The 23073-nt window shown below is 40.9% G+C and overlaps 1 protein-coding gene across 2 annotated transcripts in view; it reads right to left on the reverse strand.

The window, feature by feature from the left end:
* The window catches only part of MTM1 (myotubularin 1), a 109310-nt gene that overhangs the window by 61036 nt on the left and 25201 nt on the right, over positions 1–23073 (reverse strand). For both annotated transcript variants that reach the window (XM_063083102.1, XM_063083101.1), the window contains exons 2-5: positions 21858–21930; positions 18694–18766; positions 16861–16955; positions 1594–1704 (exon numbers count right to left, since the gene is read on the reverse strand). In XM_063083102.1, coding sequence (XP_062939172.1) covers positions 1594–1704; positions 16861–16955; positions 18694–18766; positions 21858–21920 — 342 coding nt within the window. In that variant the 5' untranslated portion in view covers positions 21921–21930. The remainder of the gene's footprint in view (positions 1–1593; positions 1705–16860; positions 16956–18693; positions 18767–21857; positions 21931–23073) is intronic.

Raw genomic sequence — 23073 nt, forward strand, 5'->3', positions numbered from 1 at the left:
AACCTTCCTTAAAAGTAAATCCCCATATTTCTATGTCCCAAAGGGTGGACAGTAGCTGGGATAATAGAGAAGGCATTAAGGTAGCTCAGATTAAAACAAAAACAAAAAAAGCTGAGGTGGGGAGTAGTGGAGAATTTCAGCTCAAGTTTAATAATTACATAACCTTTTGGTTTCTGACAGAGCATACTAGTCTTGATCTTTTATAAACTGGAAAGAAAACACTGTATTGTATTCATAATCCAAACATAAGTATAGGAAGTTGGTTTTTAGAAATCACAGTGCATGAGACTAAGAAAAGGACATTGGGTTTTAACTTTGGCTCTTCCCCTGGCTCCTTGTGCAACCCTAGGCAAGTAATCTCACTCAGCAAAGGCCTCACTTCCTTATCTGTAGAATGAAGGACTTGGAATGGCTGGAAGTCAGCACACTAAAGCCCAGGTCAGTGTCTGTATGGTCCCCAAGCTGCCTTTTTTTTTTTTTTTTTTTTTTTTTACATATTTTAGAGGGGCTGAAAAAACAAAATACAGAAAAGAATATGTGACAGAAATCTTACGTGGCCCACAAAGCCTGAAAAATTTGCTGTCACCCTTTACAGAAGAAGTTTGCTGATCCCTGCACTAGACTGATGGTTTATAGTCCCCCAAGACACTTGAAAGCATGCCAACCTTCTGGGTCTCAACGTTCAGACATTATTTTACAGTAGGATTTGGGGTAGAACCTAAAGATCTACATTTTAAAAAAGATTTACCAATGATCCTGATGCACATCGAGGTTTGGAATAGATGACCTCCAAACCCCTTCCAGCTCTTTCTAGAACTGGGCACTATGCTATGGATTGTAGTCTTCTGATGCTCAATACCTGGAGAGGAGGTTTCCTTGCCAGAAGTTTTATTCTCTTGTTTACAAAATAATGATCTCACTGCATTGGGATTCCAAGTTTGCTAAGATTACCCAACAAATGGCAAAGTTACCTAATTCTTCTGAGCCTCAGGCACCCCACCTACCATACATCCATCTCAGAGGGTTGTGCTAAGGTCTGTATGCAAAGCACTTGGCATGTGTTTGGACGGACACAGCTACTCAATAAATGGTTACTATTATAACTGATTAAATTTTGTTATCATTAAATGTCTCACATTCACCATCTCAAAATAAAATGGTAGGCCCCTACTTCTGAAAACTATCTAAGCACAAGTCACAAGGGTTTTTAGAGGTAAGGACACATCCTGTTCAGAGAGGGCAAAATTTCTCTAGTCCTCCTTTCTTTCACGGTATGAAGGTGTCTAGCTGGTAACACATGACATGAAGGGGCACCTGGAACACACTGGAGCAAAAACTAAAAAGTTTTCTTCCTACTCAAGCTTACAAACTGACCAATTCCTCGAGTCCCCATACTTGGTGACCACAGTGGGACACTTGTACGAGAAGTATTTCTCTAGGTGCTTTTGGAAAGCTTAATCATAAGGAAGAACCATTTCCAGAGCCTTAAATGAACAGGAGATTTTGATTTTTTTTAAACCCACATTAACTTTCTACTATCAGTCAACACTAGTGTGCCTTTTTCTTTGTGTAAGAAAGTATTGAATCTCTTACTTTACAAGTAATATCTAGACCATAGGAATTTTCTCCTCTACTTGTCGCGCCTCCCATTTTTTCAATTCTTGAGATCACACCCAGAGGAACATCAAGTATTAGAGCAGAATCCTGTAACGGACAAAAATACAAAAGTCAAAATTTCTGTCATAATTAAAACATTGAAAATGTATAAAAATAACGATATACTTTCGGGGTGTTTTTACCTTGGCCCTCTTACCGCTTTGTGAACAAAAATATGATATAGATGGCACTTGAAAGAGCAAGCATTAAACTAGTTAATTATATAATTAAAATGCACCCCCAAACTTCTGCCTTTGTGGAATAACGACTAAACTCCTAGGAACACAATTCCAGGGCTCTCATGATGTCGCTCTCACAACGATCTGCACTCCAACGAGGTAAACTCTTCACCATTCTTCAAATACTTCATCCATCATCAGGCCTTGTGCTTTGCTCAAGGTATTCCCTTTGCCTAGAAGGATCTATCTTTCCCAACTACCAAAATTCTCCTCCTAGCTTCAGCCCTGGCTCAGCAAGCATCACCTCTAACAAAGCTTTGCTTCCCATCTGATCAGACAGAATTAACCACTTTCTCCTCTGAGGTTCCAGAGCACTTGGTTCAGACTGCTGTTACACCACTTGTTTGCTTGCTTGCCTTGTTACCATGAATTTACGTGTCTGTATCCCCCCACTAGAAACCAAGCATCTGGAAGCAGTGCTTGTCCCAGGCATGGGCGCACTTTCCAAAGCAGGAGGGCCTGACCGCACAGCAATGCTTCTCCACTGTTTGCTAGACAGTGCTGGGTGTGAGTGGTCCATAAGACTGCTGGCGTGATGGAATCATGTTAGTGAAGTAACATCACAATCACTGCAACAAGATAATAACAGGAGCTTCCACATACAGAATACCTCCTCTGTGCCAGGTACTACAACAGGGGCTTTACATGCATCGTCTCCTTTTATCCTCACACCATTCCAGAATGGAGGTGAAGTGTCCCTGTTTCCTAATATGCCAACCAAGGTTTTAAAAAGCTTCAGTAACTTGCTTAGTACATACGGGGCAGGGCTGAGATTCAAGCCAAGACCTTCGAAACATACACCAAAAGAGCCATAAAAATAGTCCTACCCTTTGACCCAATAATTTCACTCCTAAGAACTTATCTTGTGGCTGTCAATCAATAGGAGGAAAAAAGTTATATGTGTATGGAGCCAGAAGTGGACAGCAGGGTGGAGAAAATTATAGTTAGTCAATTCAATTGAATGAGTAGGCAGCTACTAAAATAATTATGGTATATGGAAAAATAAGTTTATGTGGAAAAAAAGCAGCATACAAAATATACTGTGGCTACAATAACATAAAATATACACACGTATTTCAAAAAATTTCTGAAAAAAATTGAATTAAGATAATATGAATCCTTCCATGAACTTTTTGAAGACCCCTCATATATTCACACAAATGAAGATATGATGGGCTACACAATTTTTAAAACCAAAATTTTTTTTTAATATTGTGTTAGATGACTTTGCAATAAAGAAATTTTTAAAGGTGTCTGAATTTTTATTCTTTAAAAATGTCTTTTTAGGGATACAAATAAAGTTTTTCTTTTATATTAAGTCCTTTTCCTTAAAATGCAATATGGAAGAGAGTTCCAGTCAAGATGGCAGAATAGACAGTCCCCAGGGTCACTCTCTCCCACAAATCAACCAATTTAAAACTATAAAAAAGCAACAATAGTCAAGCTGGGGCCGCTAGAGCTCAGGGGAAGAAGAGGAGAGACCTACAGAGTTCATGAAGGTTGGAGAAGCCACGATGAGAGACAGAAAAAACTGCTCAGAGCATTTCAGGCCACGGCCACTTTAAGGCTGGAGCTGGTGAGCGCATGGAGCAGGAGCCAGCAAAAGCCGCAGCTGTGCCCTTCAGATGGAGTTGTTTGGAGGTGGCAGGGGAGAAGAGGGCTTTGGTGGCCCCGAGGAGAGCAAGACCACTAATAGGGTTCCTGTGGACACACACCGGAGTGAGGAGCCAGAACAGCTGAAAAAGGGGAGCCACTCAGAGGCTGGTGAGTCATCGCCTGTCCCATGGGAAGTGTTGCAGCATGAGTGGTGGGAGAGATGGGCCCACCAGGGGAACACTGGAACACAGCAAGGACAGCTGATTTGCTCCCCCCAATCAGCACAGGACCACTCAGAAGAGACTTGTCAGGAATAAAGAATTGCATGGCATGCAGTTTGATGAAAAGACTCAGGCCCAGATCAGAGTTTCTACACAACCCCAGTGCACCAGGTCTCTGGAGAGCCGGAAGTACCTATAAGGTCAACCATTAAATGCTGAGCTGCACAAAAAGCCTTCCCTAGGGAATTAACTCAACCACACAACTCAAGTATTGATTCCCACAGCAAGTTCTCCCATCTTAGAAGTAAGCAAAGGACAAAACATTAGTTCCAATCCAGGCACACCACCAGTGCCTCAGGGCCTGCAAGGGGACCTAAGGCATGGAGCTAAGAACTGGACACCCCACCACAACCAGGCACACCGCCAGCACCTCGGGGTCCACCCGGGGACCTGAGGCATGGAACTGGAGACCAGACCTGCCTCCCACAACCGGGCACACTGGCAGTGTCTCGGGGCCTGACCAGGGACCTGAGACATCGAGCCGGGGACTGGACTCCCCCCTCCCAGAACCAGGCACACCACCAGTACCTCAGGGCCCACCCAGGGGCCTGAGGCATGGATCTGGGGACCGGACCCCCACAACCAGGCACATCACCAGCAATATTGAGGGACCTGAACACACCTCTCAGTATTGAACAGATCATCTAGGCAACAAATCAACAGAGTAATCATTACTCTTTCAGAGGGAGAGAAGAAATCTAGGGTTATCAGAGGTGGGAGGTGGGAGGGAGAGGGGGTAGGGAGAGATTGGACAAGGGGCATAAGTAATAAATACAATTTGTAACAATATATATACTAGTAATATTGATTTGATCAACATATGTCAACATTGAACCCCCAAAATATATATAATCAATTATGATTCAATAAAAATTAAAAAAAAAAGAAAAAAAATGCAATATGGAAGCTAAGTATTTCTTCATAAAATATACATATAGCTCACGGTTATACAGAAATTCAAAAAGTGTAAGACTGTGAGCATCAATACCATGGAATACTACTCAGCAACAAAAATGAATGAACTATGGACACATGTACCCTGGAAGAACCTAAGGGCAACATACTGAGTGAATAAAGCCTATCTCAAAAGGCTACGTGCTGCATGATTCCATTTATGTAACATTGTAGGGATGGAGCATAGAGAAGTGGTTGCCAGGGTTGAGGGAGGGAGGGTGGGAATATAAAGGGCAGCATGAGGGAGTTCCTTTGTAGTGATGGAACAGTTCCATATCTTGATTGTAGATGGTAGTTACTTGGGATCAAATGTCACAGAATTGTGCACAAAAACATACAAAAAGTGAGAACATAAAAAAACTGGTGAAATTCAAGTATAGTCAGAGTCTAGTTATCTGTTGGGGGCATAAGCCAACCAACTTCCTGGTTTTGATAAAGCAATATAATTATTGGGGAGAGATAGGTGATAGGTACACAAGGCCTATCTGTACTATTTTTGTGGCTTCTTGAGAGTTCATAATTATTTCAAAATAAAAAGGCGAAAGAGTGTAAGAGTATAGTTATCACAGTGTAGAAAAACAGCACAAGCTCTTAAGGTGGACAAAATTGGTTCAAATCTGAGTTTTGACATTTATTAACTAGATCTCTCAGCCACATTTACCTGTAAAGTAGGGATGATTGGAAGTAATGGATTTAAAGTACCTGGCATAGTGCCTATCAATGGTAGCTAGAAAACAATGGAAGTTGTTATTATTATTATCATTATGGCAAAGAATATCTTAGTATTTGGAAGATGTAATTGTGCTGTGCAAATACAGCAGACCAGTATGCTCTAACAAGCACCTGACAGTTCTTTCTGTTTGCACCTATAAGGAGACATTTTTTAGCTATTGCCATGGGGTGAGAAACCTCACCACATGAATAAAATCCAAAGGCCCAAAGAGAAAAACACTACTCGGTAACAGCGTACATATATAGCTGTATATTATGATGTATTTACTTCTCAATACAGCCTAGTTATTAAAAATATACTCTATCAAGCAGTCTGTTTTGCTTGGATCATACTGAGATTTATGAGTGTCTGTGAACTGTGTTCCTAAAATGTTAAACTTATACCTAAAATAGACACTAAATAAAAGCTTGATATTCTAATATCAACATGGAAGCAAGAATGTTTAAAAAAAAAAAAAAAAGCAGAATTTACAGCTGAGATGAGGCCTTGTTGCTCTCTGTCCCTGTATAGAGGAAATTCTACAGCTTGGACTGCCCTGGCTCAACACAAAATGGACACTGAGGAGAACCGGCCAGTTCATGAGCAAAGGCACTCACAGTCTCTCTGGATGACATATTCAAAGTCAGATAACTCAGCAGGCCAATCTGGAAGGTCCAGGAATAGGAAAATTAGCTTAACTCTCTAGAAACCTGAGTTGTCACTACCTAAATATCATTAAATATTGAAGAATTCTCAAAGGTCCATTCTAGCTCAAAATTCTGTGCCACTGTACCCCTAAGTATCTAGAACAGATGAGAAGTATGAGGAGCAAGCTGAAACAATGCCTTGGTGATTTCTCGCTTGTGTACATAAGTAACAGACACCGTGCTACGGCCCTGGAGATCAGATGCAGAGCTGCCCTCCTGGAGCTCAGGGCCCAGCTCTATCTGGGAGATAAGATGCATGTAGTAGCCATGATACCAGTTTGCAAGTGTCCAGGGCCATAAGCAAAGTCCTGACAAAGTGGAACGGGAGGTCAGAGGAGGGCAAGCCAATATCTTACTGATTAGATTGCACGAAGGATCAGTGGTGATGACCTCATTAAAGATGATCCTTAAAGGATGGAACAACTGTGGGTGGAGACCAGCATCCCAGAAACAGGTAAAAGTCACATCGGCTGCACAAGTAGGAAAGCATGGGGATTGTACAAAAAACACGTGAGCCAGGTTTTAAGAGAGGTACCAGTGCCAGGATCAGGGTGACTGAGATCCACAAATGCTCTCTGAGGAGGGGAATGCCATGATCAAATGGTGCTTTATGAAGACCCATCTGGCAGCACTGAGCCCTCTGGTCTAGCCAGGAAAGGGCTACACCGCTCCTCGGAATCATGGAAGCTGATGCTTGAGCGTAAGGGAGAGGCTATGAGGAAGTGAAGGCAGAGAAGGACCGAGGTAGAAAGCAAGGGAGATTAGCCACTGGGGAAGGACCAAACATGACTCAGCTTTAGGTCCAGATCTCTGGGATGGATGATGGTGGTGCTACCAAAACATGTGAAGAACACAGGAGGGGGTTTTGGAGAAAGATTAACATGGTCAATTTTAGACAGTCTGGGTTTGAGATTATGACAAATGTAACCCAGTACAGATATCCAAGAGGCAGCTGGAAATACAGAACCAAAAGAGATCCCAAGGGCACCTCAAATTCAAAATGTCCGGAACTAAACACATGATTTTTCTCTCTCCAAACTACATCCTCCTTCCAGGTTTCCTATCTTAGTGGCTGGCACTGCATCCACCCTGGTTACAAAAGCTAGAAACCTGGTAGTCATCCTTGACACCCCCTTCTCTGCTATCCTTAATCCAATCTCCCACGTCTATCTCCTAAGTCAATCTCGAATCCAACAACCTGTCTCCAAGTCCACCCTTAACTTCTCTGGCCACTGCACCAGCCGCTGCGGTCTCTGCAGCTGCGGTCTCTGCAACCACGGTTGCTCCCCTCACACGCAGCATGCCCTCCACCAGCAGCCAGCGCCATCTTTTGGAAAAGCCCATGTGATGCCATCATTCCTCTGCTTTCACCACTTGGAAAGCTTCTCACTGCTGAACTCTACAAACCCAAGTCCTGGTGGGGGGGGGAGGGTCGGGAAGATGCTGGTCAAAGGACACAACATTTCAGTTAGATAAAAGGAGTAAGTTCCTGAAAGCTATTGCACATCATGATGACTGCAGTTAGTAACAATGTACTGCATTCTTGAAAATTGCTAGGAGAGTAGATTTTAAGTGTTCTCACCACAAAACAATTAGTGTGTGAGGTAATGAATGTGTTAAGTAGCTTGACTGAGCCATTCCATAATGTATACATATTTCAAAACATGTTGTACATGATAAACATATACAGTTTTTGTCAATTAAAAAGGAAAAATAAATAAAAATAAAGATCCAAGTCCTTAACAGGGTTGACGAGGCACAGGTCATCTGGCCTATGTCACCTACCTTTCCTACTTCATCCCTCGCCATTCTCCCCCACAACCTGGCCACAATGTCATCTTTTCATGCTCCGTCTCAGGTCCCCTCGCATGCTGTTCTCTCAGCTTCTTCTCGCCTCCCCAGCCCCTGCCTTGCATCTAGGTTACTCAGGTTCACTCTTCAGGCCAGGTCAAGTGTCATTTTCTCCGGACAATTTCCCAGGCTCCTCAAATGACTGCACTTCTGTCCTACTCCCATGCCACAGTGACCACAGCTTGTTTTTATACACTGGCATGATTATTTAAGTAACGCCTGTCAATCCCACTGGCACGATAAGCTTCAGGAGGGAGAAACTGTGTCTGCTGTGCTCACCACTATATCCTAGCGCCTGGCACAGCACCTGACACATGGCAGGCTCTCAAAGTACTCAACGAATAAAGAATAAAAGCTACAGAATTGGAAAGCAACTGACAATTGATAAAGAAGAGGCCTAAGACAATCTGGGGAAAATATAGATTTAGGAGGTAGGACGGAGAAAATGAACTGCAGAGAAGGCAAAAGGCAGAAGTGGGAGAAGAGCAAAGAATGCATGGAGAAAAGGACAAAGAAGGAAAGAGCAGTCAACAGTATCCATCACTGCAGAGAAGTTAGAAAGTCGAGAATGCAACCGAGGCCGTTGGAACTGAGCAGTGACAGAGCAGTTTCAATAGGGAAAGAAGCCACGCCGCCAGAACTTAAGGAGTCAGTACTCTTGAAGTGGGAGCAGCACGTGTAGACTCATTTTTAAAGTACAGAAAAGAAGGGGAAGAAAGAGGGTGATAGTGTTGGAGGTAGCAGGGACACAAGCAGGTGTTTTAAAATAAAGAGACTTGAGCAGATCAGTAGTGGGGTGGAAGGGACGGAGGAGAACCCAAAATGATGAAAGCCAAAAATGTGAGACACAGAATAAATGATGAGGCACGAAGGCTCCAGAAGAGAAGAAAGGCAAAAGGTTCGAGGAGAGGGATTCCCATTAGAGAAGAAGATGTCTAGCTCCTTCCTCTTAGGAGGAAGGGAACAAGGAAGAGATGGGTGGAAGTAGATGTTATTGGGTGGTGAGAGGGAAATTTATGGAAGCTCAGAGAGGATGACATTTAACTTTTCAACACAACAAGAGACAAGGTCAGCCAAAGGGCATGGAAGATTTGTCACTGAAGCAGTGGGAAGTGTAACAAGGACTCAATCTGAGATGAAAAAGACTGCCAAGACAATGACGAGACACTTTCTGAGGTCTGAAAGCCTAAACCTGTAGTGGAACTAATTAATTAAATTCTTATGTGACTTTTGACATCAGGACTCAGTAACCCATAGACCCTCAAGTTTGGGGATTAGCGTGAGAACAAGAAGCAAAGGAACCCAGGGTATCAGCAGGAATTTTTTAAAACCTGAAAACAGCATTAATTTTGCAGCAACAATATAAAGAGATGATTTAAGATGGAACTTTAAAAGAATGCCTATAGTACGGATCCTACATTCCCACTGATCTTCCCATTTATGGACACACTAGATTGATTATTATAGTCTATTTAACACTATTTCACCTTCTGTAAAATGAAAAGAGCTGCCAAATCCACTAGACAGAAAGACCTAAAAAAGGACAACCTTGAAAAGTTTCCAGTGCATTTTTCTAAAAAGAAAAACACTACAGAAATCCTTCCTGCTTGTGCTTGTAATGAAGTGGGCTGACCCTCCCGTTGGGAAAGAATCTAGTCTGGCTTTCAAATGCCCACAGTGGAAGGTAAACTTTACCTCCCTTCCTGGTGGCACATGAGGCTTACAGCTCCAATGGCAGCCAACGATAAAGATTAGGGAACCTAGGTGCTGCTGCACCCATTAGAAGCCCAGCTCCTAGATGACATGGTACCCTAGCACCTTCCAAAGCTTGTTTCAGAACTGGATATTTGAGAGACATTCTGACAGACATGCAGACTGTCCATCCATCTTGATTCTCCAAGTCCTATCTCAGCACTGGTAACCAATCAGAAAAGCAAAGTAGACTGACCACATTAGCCTAGACCTTCACAGAAATACCCTCACTGAGGAAAAGTTAATGTTGTGTTCTGTCTATACAGAGGGTCAACCGAAGAACCGCCAAACTGAACAAGATTCAAGAATCTTTGGGTAATACTCTGCCTGAAGGACAGAATCACTATGTTACCATCTTTTAGAGAAAAGCCAAACAACAAATTTCTCCTTGAATTTAACCCAGGAAGAATGTGCTGTTTCTGACTTATTGTCAGAAAATGAAAACTATATGAGTATACCCAACATCTTTCTCATCTTGCCAGCAGTCCAAAACCTAGAGCCGAGTTACACTACCCAAGGGTTATGACCTGCTCCGCTGGAAGGCCTAAAAGCCCCATTCCTTTAGCTCCCTACACATCTCCTATATTCCAATCTATTTTAAAATGGAATGTGTGGAATGACCAGGAATGAGAAATACCATCTTTCGGATGGCAATTACCTCTGGTGTGAAGGGGGAGGAGGGGTTGGGATTTCTTCAGCTGGATGGTGGATCCACAGATGTTTATGTTATTCTTTATAAAACTTCTATTTTAAATACTTAAAAATAAAGTGTTTAAGGGGGCGGGGGGGGGGGGGTAAATAGTAGGGATGGGGTGGGGATGGATCTAGGTGGAGCAAATGGCCTGAAGAAAAGTCTGGAGGTGAGAAAGCACAGAGCTGGTTTAGAGGGCAGTGAGTGGCTGCGTGGAGCCAGAGCGCGGGGCGTGTCCACAAGAGAGGGGTGGGAAAGACAACGCTGGGCAGACGAGTTGGGAGCAGCTCATAGAGCACCGTGAACGCCTGACTAAGGTACCTGCGACGAGGTGGGAAAGAAGCCACTGAGAGCTTCTGGGCAAGGGAATGAGAAGATGACACATATGTCTTAGGGAGCTAGAAAGAATGGACTGGGGAGAGGCAGAAAGCAGGGGGGCCCATGGGCAGGTGCCTGCGAGGGCCTGGGGTACACATGCTTGTGCTAAGGCCTAGAATGAGGGTGGGACAAAAGTGAAGGAGACTGCAGAGGAGAAGTGAGGACAAGGACACAGAGGTGACTCCAGGGTGACTGGAAGAAAAATAGCACCATTAAGAGAAACAAGAACACCAGAAAAAGGAACCGGGGGAGGGAGAAAGAGCTGAATAATTTCAGGTTGGCCAGGAGTCTGGGAGGCCAGGTCAAGGGATCTCCCCATCAGGCAGGATGAAATGAGAATCTGGAGCTCAAAAGAAAGATCAGCACTAGGGGAAAAAGCAAAACAAAACATGACCAGGGAACTGGCTTGGGGTAGTGTCTGCTTTGCCCACCTGTCACTTGTTGTCATGCAGAGGTGAACGAGTGTATGGAAAGAGGCTTGGCAAACTCTGAGGAGCTTTATGAACATACTCTGGAGAGAAGTGACTGACGGCAGGGGTAAGTGAAGCCACGTGGAGAAGAATGAATGGAGAGAAGCTCACTAAGGCCTGGAAGCTGCGGAATCTTCAGTCATGACAAGGCGGAAGGAGGAGCGAGAGAGAGACCAACTGGACTGTCACCTCTGCAGTCTGTTCTCACCGGGGGTCCCAGCGGCCTCCTAATGGCCACCCTGCATGGCCTCCTTTCATTCTTTATCTTACTGCACCTTGCAGCCACTTTTGACACCACGGTCTACTCCTGTCTTCCTGAGATTTCGCTCTTCTCCCGACTTCTGCCACAGCCTTCTTGCAGGAGATATTCTTCTGCTGACTGCTGCTCTGTTTTCTCCACTGGCTCTTCTTTCTCTCCCCACCATGGAAAAATGTTTGTGTCCCCCAGGCTCTCTCCTCAGCCCTCATCTCATCTCTTTCCAGGCTACATACTCGGAGGTAATCTCTTGGACTTACGTGGTTTTCACTACCACTGATACGCTAATAACCTCAGAAGCGTCAGCGTCATGTTTCGGAGACATTTCCACCAAGTAGTTAGTTGTACAGGTGTGAGACAACACCTTCAGACTTATTTCCACATTGAGTTTATCTAAAACATATTCCTTCTCCCATAAAGTCTATTTCAATGAATGGGAGCAGCTCCAATGATTTACGTGAAAAATCATGGGAGTCGTTCCTGACTTGACTCTTTCTTTCAACTCCCACCTCCAAATGGCCACCCAACTCTTCCCAAATCTCTCACGCTGGTCCCTCTTTTCCCTCTCCACTATGACTGTATTAGGCCCTTATCTTTTACCTGGAAAACTAAAATAACTTCCTAGTTAGTCTTCCTGCCTCCAGTCTCTCCCTCCCCTATTCTATCATTCATGTTGCAACCAGAGACTTCTTCCTGAAATACACATCTGCTATGTCATTCTCCATGTAACATGCAGACTGCCAATGGGGACTTATGAGACTCTTGAGGCTGGCTCTTCTTCCAGCCTCATCTCTTCCCATTCCCCACTCCTCCCCCTACCCTCCATATTCCAGCTCTAACAGATCACTCAACTGTCTCCCTAGCATGATGCTTTTCCATATCGTTATACATGTGAAATGGAAAAGCACCATACGGATACGGAAAAACTCTCTACCTGAAATGCTCCTCCCTCCCTCCTGTCCAGGAAGTTGTTAGCACTCTTCAAGACTCAGTACAAATATAACCTCCTCTATAAAGCATTCTATGACTCATCATACTGGGGTAATCATCCTCTCGCTTGTAACCCCACAGCACTATGCATACAACTGCAGGCTTTGTCATAATACACTGTAATTACTCATCTCTATATCCCATGAGGCTGTGCGGGCTTCAAGGTATAGTATTATTCACCTAGCACAGTGTTACATTCACCATGGTGCTCTGTGAATGTTTCTGGAAGAAGACGTGAATGAAGAAAGGGTTATACTGTTTTTCTCACCCACTATTAGTGCCTGAACCTAAAGTGCTCCTAGAAAGGAATCTGGAAGCAGTCTTCCTGCTGGTGGTCTACCAGATTTTAGGATATCACAGGCCTACAGTAGCCTCTGCTGTAGTCACAATATTAACCCAAAGCTAAATTCCTCGCTACGCTCAAAGTCAAAAGGTGGCTATGTGGTTTCTGAATTCCAGAAGCAATGTTGATATTCAAGATGCCACAATTTAGTAGGGTCCACACTGTGGTCAAACCACTGTGACTAGGCTTTTGCCCTCTGAGCAGTGCTAACAACACAGGAGCCTGTTCCCTCCCGAGTTCACTCACTGAATACACTTTTACTAAGCACCTACTGTCTACTGGCCACTGTATTAGCTAAATATGGAAGACCAAAAGGACTCAGCATTTGTTAAGGCCACAAATACAGCAGCAAATAAATAAGAAGAATTCATTCATTCAACACATATTGACTGAGCACCTTCAAATGTGCTAGGCTCCATGCTAAGAGCTAAGAGAACACCAGTGAACAGACAGACAAGCATCCCTGTCCTTAGAAAGATAACAAAGTAAATCGGAGAAATACATAAAACAGGAGATAGTGACAAGTGCTCAGGAGAAAAATTAAACACAGAAGAAGGGTATTAAAAGCTTAGCTAGGGTGGCCAGGGAAGGTTTCACAGCAATAAGTGTTAACATAGAGGCATGAAAAAGGGCTGTGAGGACGCAAAGAGGGAGTGGTTCCTTCAAGAAAGCTGGAGAAGGCTCCAGAGAGGACATGACTTTCAACGTGGGTTCTGAAGGACAAATAGAGGCTTCTGAAAGGACCCATGTGCATGATAGGAGAAGAGAAGGAGCTTGGCATAGCTTGAGAACAGCATGTTTGGGGAGAAGTGATGTGAGTTGAGGTCAGAGAAATGAGAAGGATTTTTATGCCACACAAAGGAGAATGGACTTTATTCTGTGGGCAACAGGGAGCCAATGACAGTTTCAGAAGTGAGACGCTATCTGGTCAGCCTCTGGAGGAACAGTGTGCAGGACAGACTGCAGGGGCACACCAGACAAGGAGGGCCAGGTAGAAGAAGACCACCATGGCAGCCTAAGGACATGGCCAGCATTCCTCTACTTCCCTGCGCAACAGGGGGCAAGGCATCTGCGCTCTACACCTTACAACATGGGAGGACTGACTCAGGAATCACACCACGCACATTTGGGCTCATCACTCCCACTGCTGTGTTTACATACCTGAAACAAACAGGTGTCCACTTCAAAATGCCAGAGATGACAGCTCTTTATCAAGCACACAAAAAAAGTTTTCACATTTTGCAGCAGAATCCGCAATTAATATTCTTGTTTAGGACTTTTAAGTGAAGAAACACTATGAGACTATGTTTTAGGCTCCTGTAAAACTAATTAAACGGCATTCTTTATATGATATTTTCTGCTATTAGCTGCTTGCTTTTATACTGGAACCAAATATTGTGGCCAATTGCTTAAAGTGTTTATGTAAAACTTAATGGAAGAAGAAGTTAGTTATCAGTGTCAGATGGGCATTTTATTCACCCACTAGGCACTATTCCCCACCCACTAGGTTGCCATATGAAAACAAGATAAATAAAACTTGCCAAGTGTTCTCCCAATTATAAAAGCAATACATGCTCATTCTAGGTACTTTGAAAAATACTGGCAAGAAAAAGGAAGGAAAAAAAAGCATGCGTAACTCCACTCTCCAGATATACCTAGTACTCAGACTTTTGGTATATGTCCTTCCAGCCCCTCTTGTGCAGATAATTGTTGTTTGTTTGATGTAGCTGAGCTCACACTGTATATGCAATCTTGTCACATTACAACACCTTGAATAGTTTTCCTACTTCATTATTGGAGACAGCATAACATGGGACCAGGAACATGTAGTCAGTCAACAAGGCAACAGTCTCAGAGGTGAAAGGACCCTAACATTTGCTTTAATTCTATTTTTTGACAATTATCACAGATTTTAGCAAAAAATCTCTCAATCTATCCCAATTTCGCCCTTGGGAGCTGTACAAAATAAATCTAATCCCTGCTCCATTGAAAGGCACTTCAGATATTCAGAGACAGCTCTATCATGTCTCCCCCTTTAGTCTTTCTTTCTTCAGACAGAAGATCAACATTTATTTCAATCATCACTCATACTGTGGTCCCTCCACTAGCCTGATTCTCTGTGTCTGAAATCTCTCTGGTTTGTCAATAACCCTCTTAAAATGTGGCACCTGGATTTGAACATGACAGTTCAGATGGGGCTACTGTCTCATTTTGTCTGGCCATTATATTATACTTCTGTTAATTCACCCTATAGGTATAGTAACTTTTTAATCAGTTACATCCAATTACTGGTTTAAAGAGAGCTTGAATCCCTATCAAGACATACCTCCTCCATCCTTTATTGATACAACTGATTTTTACTAAGTAAATGTTATCTGCACTAAATTTTCTATTATCAGTTTTGCTCCAATATCCCAGCCAATTAAGATCATTTCAAACCCCAATTCTGTTATCCAGCACATTGGCTAGTTTGGTGTTTTTCACGTATAGAACAGGCATGCTTTCTATATGTTCATCCACCCTGCATTAGGAACGCTGGAGAGGAAGTGCCCTGCACAGCACAATGTTTATGACCACCATTCCTGGCTGGCATTAAGCCTTTAGTTAAGGCACAGTTGATAAATCCACCTAAATGTACCACCATGATTTGGCCTGTGTGTCTTTACCAGGATCTGTCATATCCCCTGATTCCATCAAGACAATGTCACTCCCAATGATTTCCTTCTATTCTAGGTACTTAAAAATCATATTTAAAATAATTAATTGTAGAATTTTTTTCACCTATTGGCAAGGGTTGACATCCAGCTTACTGCTGATTTCCAGAATTTTCTTTCCCATTCTGGAAAACTAGAACATCTCCAGTCTTACTTAGAAGTCTGAATAGATTCATATAAATAAAATGCTCAGTCTCAGTGCCCTGTGGCCTGACTCATGTACCCATCCCTGTGAGCACTGTGCTATGGGAGATATCACAGGTTGGGGTAGCTATAACAGTAGGCTCCCACAGCTAAGACAATAAGGATAATAAACATTTTTCAGAATTCAGACATAATAATAAACATAATAAAAGAAAGAGATCAAAAGATGCAAATTAATCTAGATTAGAAATGTCCTAAAGAAATGGTGGGGTAAAAGCAATAAAACAAAAGCTTGAGTTCCCCAACAGTCTCAACACCTCCTGTATATAAGCTGCTAATGGGCTACTTTTCCCTGTTCCCTGGACATATTCGCCCTCAGCCCATCCCATCAAAATATACCTGCCCCTTCGGGTTGACCTGGGAAATGACAACCCACCACATCTACCATAAGTCCTTCTGTGACAGCCACAGATGCCATTCACTCTTCCCCTTCTGGGTTATCTCTTCTCCATGTCATTGTTCCATCAGTGGAATATTCTTTGAGATGTTATGGCAAACATTTCATGGCTACTCACTGAAAAGGTGGAGTGGCAGTAAGCCATATCACAGTCAACCTAGTTCTACATTGCTACCTAGTGCTTTGTAATTGAACACATGGAAAGTTCTAGAGTGATGGGCCTTAACCAGAGATTCACATCAGCAACCTCCTCTGTGATGTTTTAGAAAATATAGCTGTGCCTGAACCACAGGCCTGGATATTCTGATGGAGTATATCTAGAGCAACAGCATTGCTTGTTGACCTCCACAAGTGGTCCTCATCTGTGCTTTTGGTAAAGAACCACTCCTCTACACCTAACTTCTCCAAACTAGCAAATGGTTGCAATTATCAGCCCCTCCCCACTATTGCAAAGGATAAAACTTCGTATTTTTTAAAATTTACTGTATTCCCTACATATATAGGTGTTAGTGTTAAATGAGTTTGCATAAGCAAAAAATTAAGAGTTGAGAAGCAAATATATCCCCCATGTTAATCTGATCCACAGTCAATCTTGCAAGGTAGAAGAGAAACAGTTTAGCATTATCTTTAACAGTTAGGATCATCTTTATGGTCTTATATTCTACTTACCATTTCCAAACTTCTTAAATAAAGACGATAATTTGTGATGTAAACTCTTCCCTTAATGGGGCCATTGAAAGGACATATGTAAATAACTTCTTTGTCTATTAAGATAAAAAAAGTACCCTAAAATAATGGAAATATATACCAAGATACACAACAAATGGCACTAATTTAATATAAACTATTTGCCTAAGAATAACTACAGTAAAAAAATTCCCGAAAAGGTTAAAAATTCCACATGACCATGCTAGGTGGAGTGGGGGCAGCAGGGAAAACACATGGGGACACGCCACTGCCAGGCACCAGCAGAGCTTGCCCACATTGCTGTCACTGCCTGGGGCAAGGTGACAACACCTGGAGAGCAGAAGTGACAGAGCACTCCTGCTGCTACCCTCAGGTGGCTGTAAAGGTAATGATTTGAGCTACTTCAACCAGAGGAAGGTAATTCATGTAGGACAGTCTCCCAGACTAACCGCTAGATTGGGTGTTGAGGTTTGCCAACCCCTAACCACACAAACATCATGATGTTTTTCATAAATGAATGTCAGCAGTGGAACTCTCTATACAGTCTATTCTTTCTATTTTAACAGTCCAGAGAAGAGGTCAGCCAGATGCACTTCAGACATTTAACTGATATAAGACAGATAGCCAAGAGAATAGTACATCTTTGGTAGAATCAAACATAAGGAGAAACTAAATCAGGAGAGTTAATTAATCATAATAGAAGTATATATTTCTCTTATCTTTTAAGGATGTCCTTAAATGTGTTAATGGCTTTTAATTTTTTAAATGATTCTGAAACCCCTATCTCCTCATGTGCTAGGTGAAAAATACCCAGTAATGCTACTTCATGCTAGTTCAATGAGTTACTACTTTGGTTAAGATGCAGGCACTGATACCCAGCACCAAAACTTCACATATGAAGACCATCAAAAGCAGAATATCTTCTTTGCTCTTATCCAGAAATTGGGAAGGACATATCCCACTAGTTTCTGTTTCAAGACTAGAATTATGTGTGCAAGTCTATGAACACAGAATAGTTTCTCACGGATAATTCGCAAAGGTACACTGTCTAGGACCTTCATCTAATTAGCACCATGTTTTAGCCATTTAAGCTAAACAACCCAGATTTTAGTCAATAAACGGAAAGTTTTGCTGAAACAAAGGTAAACATATAATCTCCAAATACACTGAACTCTGAGGTGAGGGTGTTGACCCTGATACAAAATTTGAATGCCCACATTAACATTTGGTTCAGAATCTGTCCGATGCTTCTATATTCTTAAGCCAGAATGATCTGGCCTTTCCAAAGTATATATCTTCCTCTTAATATGAATTTATCACGAAAAAGTAAGTCAACGTCAAAATGTTACCTCAATATTACTAACTTCCAATTCCTAGCAAATGAAAGATATTTTAAACCACTATAGTATTCTATATTTTAAAGGGGAGAATACTTAACCCTTTAAGATTATCGTTTTAAAGCATACATCATAGATTGGAAACCTCAATATCATCTTGTTTGTATAACCTTAAACCATGACAGCTTATAGCTCCAATGAGAGATTTTCAAGAGATAATCCACATTTTTTTTTCCCCTAAATCATTCTCAGTCTTTGGTAGAGACAAGAATATCACTATCCTTGTGAGTATAGAGCGCTTGAAAGAGCTCTTTGATCAAGAAACAAATGCAGAAAGTTCTCTCTGTGTTAATGCTTCTAAACAAAGCTAGCCTATTTGTCTAACTCTGATTTCTAAAGAGTCAATGGGATTGAAGCCACCTGAACCTGCCGGACTTCTCATCAAGTTATTCAAATCCAAACATCAGAGGGTCCTTACCAGTAATTAGAGTTTCTCCTGGAAGTCGAGGAACAGCCTCACTGATATCCCGATTGACTCTGTCTCGAGACATCTAGAAATGAAACAGAGGCATAAGAAGTAATGACATTACATTTCTACAGGGTTGTTAAGCAACCTCGAATACACACAACTAGAAATACACTTTATAAAGAAAAAAACTAGAGAGAAATTAAGCATTAGAAAAAATAGGCACAGAAAATTCAAACTAAAAAAATATGATCTTGGATCGACATTCATTAGATGTGTTAACATCTAGTCTGCATTTTAAAATGTTAGCATGCAACATGGATGAGCTTGGAGAAACTTATGTTAAGTGAAATAAGCAAAGCACAGAGGGATAAATACCGCATGTGCTCACTCATAAGTGGGAGCTAAGAGAGAAAGAAGGGAGGGAAGAAAGACCACAGTGGTTCAGTGGACTTGCAGAGGGAGAGAACATACCTTGAAATACAAAGTGGAGTGTGGGGGAAGGGGGGTTGGAGAGGGAGGTTGGGGATAATTGGGTGGGGGACATGGGGTATAATCACAATTTGTGGTAATGGGCATGCTGCTGATATTGATCTGGCCATCACATCTTGGGCAGGAGTGGTAACAATCAGCTTTGTACCCCATGAATATTCATAACCAATAAAAAAATAAAAATAAATAATTTAAAAAAATAAAAAATTTTAAAAATAAGATTTCTAAATGTGTACTGTGCTTTGACTCTGAATGAATTGTGTAGAAGCATGAAAATACAAATGGCAATAAGAAAAAAAAATGTTAGCATGCCTTTCAATAACATTGATTTTTAAAATATGCTTCTAAGCACTTTAATAGCTTCCAGGAAAATGATAAAAAGTAAATATTAAGTGTATTTTATAGACACACATAGTACTGTGCCAGACTTTTTTCCACATTATTCAGTCATCTTTTGTGAAGAGTAGGAATGAAAACTTCAATTGCCTGGGGACTTAAGTGAACAACACTGCAATATCTAGCCAGAATCTATTATAATACCAGAAAATAACTGTTAGTAAAATGAGAAACCCAATATGTAATAAGATCCTTCCTCACCTTTACTAAGATCCTTATCCTAGATAATAGGAAAGAGTGGTCTGTCAGAGAACTTTTGAGCGGGCAAGTGCCTTAAGAACCATTTATACAAATACTTCACATTACTATTTCTCCAGGCCTCCTGTTTTTTAGAGGTTTTTCCAGGCATGTGCCTCATTCAATCGCTTCAACAGTCAACATATAAACCACTAAAACCCACAGGTGAGTTCTGAGAGTTTAATTTGCCACAGATAGGCACTGTGACCTGGCTGCCCAGGAAAGACATTCAGGTTATTCAGCTACCCAGGTAGGTCAATACCAATGACAAGCTGCATGTGTGAGTTTTATGGTGTATGACACACATCACTAACATCTGTTTGAGCAAAGGCTTTTTCAGCAGTATTTTTTCAGTTTTTTCTAGTTGTTTTCCAAAATCACAATGCAATCACTTTATGTGTGACATTAGTAATGCTTCCTTCGAAGAGGTTTTGTGAGTATTAAGTGAAACAAAATACACTTGCACACTTTTGTGAATTATCAGGGGCTATGCAAATGGAAGGAATTATTATGAAACAAGAGAACGGCAAATTGCATATTTAGGTGAGATATAAGCTGTCAAAGAGGGCAGTTTTGCTGGATTTTTAAAGGTTTATCTTCTTTTATTCAGACACAAAATTAAAATTCCTAGCCAATTTTAAATATTTTTTAGTGCTTGCAAATAAGCATTTTAACTAGGAGGAAAAGACAAATTGTTCCCAGCCAGGAATGCCCTTCTTAATGAGAAGCAAAACCACACACCTTACATAAATGGTAAGATTAGAAAGAAATTATCATCATCTCTGCCTCTCACTAACTAAAAACAGGTAAAACAAGCAAATGTAATATTCAATATACATTTTAAATACCACAGTTCTGGGTCAGGAAAAGAAAGCATAATCCAATCACAAAGTGGGAAAGCAAATGTTTGATTAAGACAGGACAACATGGGATTAACATAGGATATATATTATATCAGAGTAGCATTACACAAGGTCTTATAATTACATTGTTGAAGTTACTCTTGTGTTTAGAATTGGTTCTTAAACCATAAAAATACTAAAAGAAAATAAGACTTTATATAATCTTGGTAGACACCCAAAGCAGAAAACATAAGGAAAAGATTGATAGATGTGATTACATAAAAACTTTGAACCTCTGTATTTCAAAATGAAAACAAAATACCATAAATATAATTAAAAGGCTGACAATAAACTAGGAAAAAGACCTATAATGTATATTATAGTTAACTACCATAATGTATAAAGAACACTTATAAATCAATCCAAAATAAGCCTCCTAAAAGATCCTAAAAGGCAAATAGGCAAAGGACATGAACAGTCACTTCACAAAAGAGATACAAATAAACACGCTTTTTTTTTTAAAAAGGTCAATCTTGTTAGTGATTAAGGAATACAGATGAAAAGACAGCCTTTTGTTCCTTTTTGATTTCTTGGGAATCCTTATACACTACTGGTGGGAACATAAATTAACTTTTCCACTGGATAATCTTAAAACCTTAAAGGACCACAAATAAAACTTATTTTAAATTCATCCCTTCCTTTTAATATGTATTCCAAAATCTCCCTCTAATTACACAATTATCCCCTGGATACTCTGAACCATTTTCTATTAAAGTTGTATTTGTTTTGGTTATGCAACTATTTTACCATCTTAATTAGAAAATAATATAACGACAACATTCAGGAAGGTATAGCAGCCTGCTCAGTGGGCCTTGGCCTTCCAATATCCTTCAGAAAGCTTTTGGGGTCAGAAGATTGCCTACCACCTTAAACATAACATCTGGCAGTAATTCACAAGACATGGGTTCTCAAAAACAAAGTTAAGTAAAAGGGTGCAGAACTCATTCAACACATAGGTATTCTATCTAAAATCTTTTCTGAAACAAGGTGGATAACAAATGCAGCCACATGTATTAATGTATTTATACTATGTGAACAATAAAATTTATAATCCAATAACCCCAATGTCTAATATTCAAATATGAAAAGAGAGAAATGCAGAGAAAGAGGTACAGATATATTTGAAAACTCAAAAAACTGAAAACTTACCCTCTTAATAGACTCATTCTCCAAGGAGTGTGAATTATATCCAGAAGTTGATGCAGATGCCATACTGGAAACTCTACCAAGAAAGACAACATTCAATATCAACTGAACTTGCCTGCAATTTCAAACATATGTGACATTTACTTATTTATTATTGAAGCATAATTGATTATACATATTTGTGGGGTACAGTATTGAATATCAATACCTGTGTGCAATATGTGATGATCAAATCAGGATTAGTATATTCATCATTACAAAATGTAATCATTCTTTGTGACCCTTTACCAATTTCTTACTGACCCTCCTCTCCCTCTTCCTTTCCCACCACTAATAACCACAGCTCTGTTCTCTCCTTCTGAAAGTTTAGTGTATTATTGTGATTGTTTCATCTTTCTTTTTTATTTGTTAATTTTTGGGCTTCCACTTATGAGCAAGGACATGTGGTGTTCCTCTTTCTGTGCCTGGCTTATTTCACTTAGCATAATTTTCTCCAATTTAAATATTGCAGCTGAGAGCAAACAGTCCTACTTCCCAGGCCCCAGTTCATTTCAGGCCGCAGTGGGAATGAGACACACAAATGACCCTCGACACAGGCAGTAGGTGACAGATGGCCAACAAAGGTGCAGGCTGTTCTGGAAGAACAGAAAGGGGAGCTAAGTGCAGAAGAAGAAACTCAGTGGAAGATGACAAACATATTCCAGGAATTTTTATTCATAGTGCTCAAATGGCCATCTAAAAAACTTAATGCTTAGTAATTGTGCAACAAGCCTCAAATTTCCACACTTCTTAATTTTTAAAGATAATTTAGAGGCAGCCAAGCAGAATGATAAAAGGGTGAACAGTTTAACTCACTATCTTCCACTTGAAGAATTCAGTTTTCTCCAAATTAAAGCAGTTTACAGTAGCATGGATTTGATTGAAATCAAATTAGTAAAATTTGATTTAATTGGTATTTTCTAGGGAAAGTATATACTTCATTTAAGTAGTGCATATTCATCACAATTCAGACAAATGAAAGCAACATATTCAGAACATACATAAAACCATTGTAACACAAGCATTTATTTAGATTTGCGAAGGTTATAGCAACAACAGGATGCTAAATAATGCTTCAGTTGTTTCATTTATCAAAATTAATGACACAAATAGATACATATGAAGTCACTGGGAGGGAAACTACATCCTACTCAACAAGGTGATTGTGAATATTTACAGG

Source organism: Cynocephalus volans, chromosome X (assembly GCF_027409185.1).
Source record: "Cynocephalus volans isolate mCynVol1 chromosome X, mCynVol1.pri, whole genome shotgun sequence".
Taxonomy (NCBI): Eukaryota; Metazoa; Chordata; class Mammalia; order Dermoptera; family Cynocephalidae; genus Cynocephalus; species Cynocephalus volans.